At 36.7% G+C, this 3761-nt stretch overlaps 1 protein-coding gene across 1 annotated transcript in view; it reads left to right on the top strand.

Moving 5' to 3' along the window:
- Primpol (primase and DNA directed polymerase) overlaps nucleotides 1-3761 on the top strand; it is a 36479-nt gene that overhangs the window by 10796 nt on the left and 21922 nt on the right. The window contains exon 5 of the mRNA XM_026786957.1: nucleotides 1467-1596. Coding sequence (XP_026642758.1) covers nucleotides 1467-1596 — 130 coding nt within the window. The remainder of the gene's footprint in view (nucleotides 1-1466; nucleotides 1597-3761) is intronic.

Below are 3761 nucleotides of genomic sequence, written 5' to 3'. Positions count from 1 at the left end.
GCAGGACGACTATCTGTCTCATGATGATGTACTCCCGTCATTTTTCTTTTATTTCTGAGTATGTGTGAATGCCACATGTGTGCAGGTGTGCAGGTGCTGAGGAAGCAGAAGATGTCAGATCCCCTGGAGCAGGTGTTACAGGTAGTTGTCAGGTACCTGACATGGGTGCTGGGAACTGAACTTGGGTCCTCTGGAAGAGCAGTAAACTGTCTCTGCAGCCCTTGCACCCTAACTTTTCCTGTTTAAACTTCCTACAGACTCTTTATTTGTAAGAGTATAGCTAAACTTCATGTGTTTGTGTTTCTGACTCAACACCATTCCTCTCATGTCTGCAGAAAATGGACAATTATTGACTTCTAGAGATGCAGGGCTTTTTTTTTTTTCTTTTTTAAAATTCTTTTTTTAAAAAAATACATAAAAATAAAAATCATTATTTTAAAAACATATTTATGGAGATAAGATTTTAATAAAGATTTAAGCATTGGACCAGAGGGTAGAGAGAGACTGAAATAGGAAAAGGACAATTTTCACAGTAAAGGGTGTGGAAGAGATTGCTCAGTGGTTAAGGGCACTGACAACTCTTTCAGAAGACCTGGTTTCAATTCCGAGCACCCACATCTGACACCCTCACATGGACATACATGCAGAAAAAAACACCAGTACATTTGAAATAAAAATAAATAAATTAAAGCATTTAAAAGTGTCTTCCTAAGCCAGGCAGTGGTGGCGCACGCCTTTAATCCCAGTACTGGAGGCAGAGGCAGGTGGATCTCCGTGAGTTCAAGGCTAGCCTGGTCTACAGAGTTCCAGGACAGACTCCAAAGCTATCCTGTCTTGAAAAACAATACAAAACAAAACAAACAAAAAATTGTCTTCCTAATGAAAATATAGAATTTAAAAATTCTCACAGAAGATTCATGGATGTATGTGTGTGTGTGTTTCTGGGATTCCAGTTTGAGAAAAAACATTCTTTTCTTAAATAATATTTGTTCCAAAATGACAGCAAAAGCAGCAAATGGAGAAGTTAGACCAAGACATTCGTGAATAAAGAGCAGTGCAAGATTGACCTGGTTTGCCAGTTACAGTTTTCTAAGTGCAATTGCTAACATCATTTTGTCAGAAACTCTAATACTGTGAGCCACAGACTTATTGTTAGCAATTGTCTTTACCAGTTTATCATTTCATAATTATACATTCATAAAGCACAATGGTCACTATTCTTGAGTACAGGACGAACTCCATGTTCTCAAAGGTGTAAGATAGATGGGCAAGTGAGGTGACTCGGTTAGTGAAGTCTGACCACCTGAGTTCAGTCTTTGGAACCCATGATGGAAAAAGAAATGGCTTCTGCAGGTTGCCCTCTGACTGTCACACCTCCAGTGCCCTCTCCCTCACCCCAATAACAATACGTTTAAAAATTGACAGTGTAAGCTACAAATCTAGTAGTTTTGAATTATTCAATTTAGGAAAACTCTCTTGCATTGCTATGAAGTTATTCCTGAGAATGCTGTGTGCAAGCTTTATTTTGATTTGGAATTTAACAAACTGGCCAACCCGGAAGCTGATGGGAAAAGGATGGTGGCATTGCTCATAGAGGTAAGTTCTTCTCCCACTTCTGCAGCCCCTGGCGCCTCTGGATGTCACACCTACTCCACACTTCTCCTACTTTCCCTTGCTATGTCTTCTAACATTATTTCTGTGAGTGAACTATGGAACCAAATGAAGATTCAATTAATGCCCCGTATTTTTTTTTTAAATTACTCTATCTGGTTTAAAAAGCTGAAATAAGTGACAATGTGAAAATTGTTTAACTTCACCGGAAGTATAAAGACTTATCTGTAGCAAAAGCCAGATAAAGCAAATCTCACCTAAAATTGGACACTGAGATGAAATTCAGAGAAATTTTGACTGAAAGTGTTATCGGAGGTTTTGAACTGGTGGGAATTTTGGAAATTGTATCTGCACCTTTATGAATAAAAATAATTAAGACTCGAAGAGACCAGAACGTATTTGGATGCTACAGATAGTAACTGGGGAAACCTAGAATACAAATAGTTACATCTGTTTTCATTAAGTAGTGCAGTGCTAATATTTAATTTTTTTATTTAGCTGTGTCAGTAAAAGGAAATTATATGGACTTATATATTGGTGTCTGTTTTTAAAAACTTAAAATTGAGGCCGGGCGGTGGTGGCGCACGCCTGTAATCCCAGCACTCGGGAGGCAGAGGCAGGCGGATCTCTGTGAGTTCGAGGCCAGCCTGCTCTACCAAGGGAGTTCCAGGACAGGCTCTAAAGCTACAGAGAAACCCTGTCTCGAAAAACCAAAAAAAAAACCAAAAAAAAAAAAACAAAAATAAAAACAAACTTAAGATTGTTTTGCCTAAATTGTATGAAAATTGCATTGACCATATAGCCTCAGGGTAGGTTTTAACATTTTTTTTCTTTTGAATGTGAACCATATGAAAATTTTATGAAAAATAATTTTATACCTTGAAAATGTATCTAAATTTGAATATTCTTGCTAAAGGAGGTCTGCTAATTTCATTAGATCTTTGCATATTTGACTTTAAGTTTACATGAAAGATATTTGTAGAAACCTGACTCTGAAGCAAAATAAACATGTAAAAATCTCCAAAACAAACAAATCATTTTATTCTTAAAATAGCCACTGAAGACTCAGCCTAAATACGTTATTTTATTGTAGCTGGTAAATTGTATGGGCTGCTGGTGGTGGTGGTTGGTTGCGTGTGTGTGTGTGCGTGCGTGCGTGTGTGTGTGTGTGTGTGTGTGTGCATGCTGTCCTGAAACGTGAGACTATCTTCCAGACTTTGACTCTGGAGTGATGACTGCAGGTATGAGTCACTGGCTTGGTTTTTGACTTTGTGTTTGTCATAATTCATCAGTTATTGACTTTTTTTTCTGGTTATGTGATCTATTTCAACAGTCTAATATAGGATTTCTTACATAGATGAGTTACAAAGAACTGAGATTCCGAGGTTTTCATTGCTACTATTAAACAAAGTGCTACAATGTATTAGAAGGTAGAAATATCTAATGTAAATAACAGAGGATAAAACTTTTGTTTAACAGATTTAACTAAACACATGAAAATTAAACACTGAGGGTTTAATTTTTTCCTCTTAATTCTTTATATCTTATCTATATAACCATTGAAGAACTAATCTATATCAGGAAAATGTGGAGGTCATTGTAGAAATCTAACTTCAAAATTGTTTAACAATTTTATTTAACATGTTTACTATTTGATAGAACAGTTCACAGTAGTATTGTTTTAATATAACTCTATAAATAATCATATTGAAATTAATTTCATTTTAGTTTCTTTGCACATGGCAACTTTATAATCTAGTAAATATGTTTTGAGTCTCATGAAGGTTAAATTAGGTTAGCTATTTGCTGTTTCACTTCTACATTGAAGTGTTACTGTTTGTTGTGTTTTGGCATGCATGTGTCGCAGTTCACATGGGGATAGGAAAAGAGGTCTTGCAGGAGTTGCTTCTTACTTGCCACCATGTAGGTCCTGGGAATTGAACATGTAGGTGCCTTTACCCACAGCCATTTTCCTGGATAAACAAGGTCACATATAGTCTAAGGGCCTGGTCCAGCTTGCTGTGTAGCCAGAGAAAACCCTGAACCTCTTATCCTCCTGTTTCTGTCTCCCAGTTAAGTGCTGGGATTATAGGTGTGCACTGCCACACCCATAAAATTCAATTAGTTCTTATCTTTTATTATTATTATTA

The sequence above is a fragment of the Microtus ochrogaster genome, linkage group LG7_11 (assembly GCF_000317375.1).
Source record: "Microtus ochrogaster isolate Prairie Vole_2 linkage group LG7_11, MicOch1.0, whole genome shotgun sequence".
Classification (NCBI taxonomy): domain Eukaryota; kingdom Metazoa; phylum Chordata; class Mammalia; order Rodentia; family Cricetidae; genus Microtus; species Microtus ochrogaster.
This window is presented reverse-complemented; position numbering and strand designations above follow the sequence as displayed.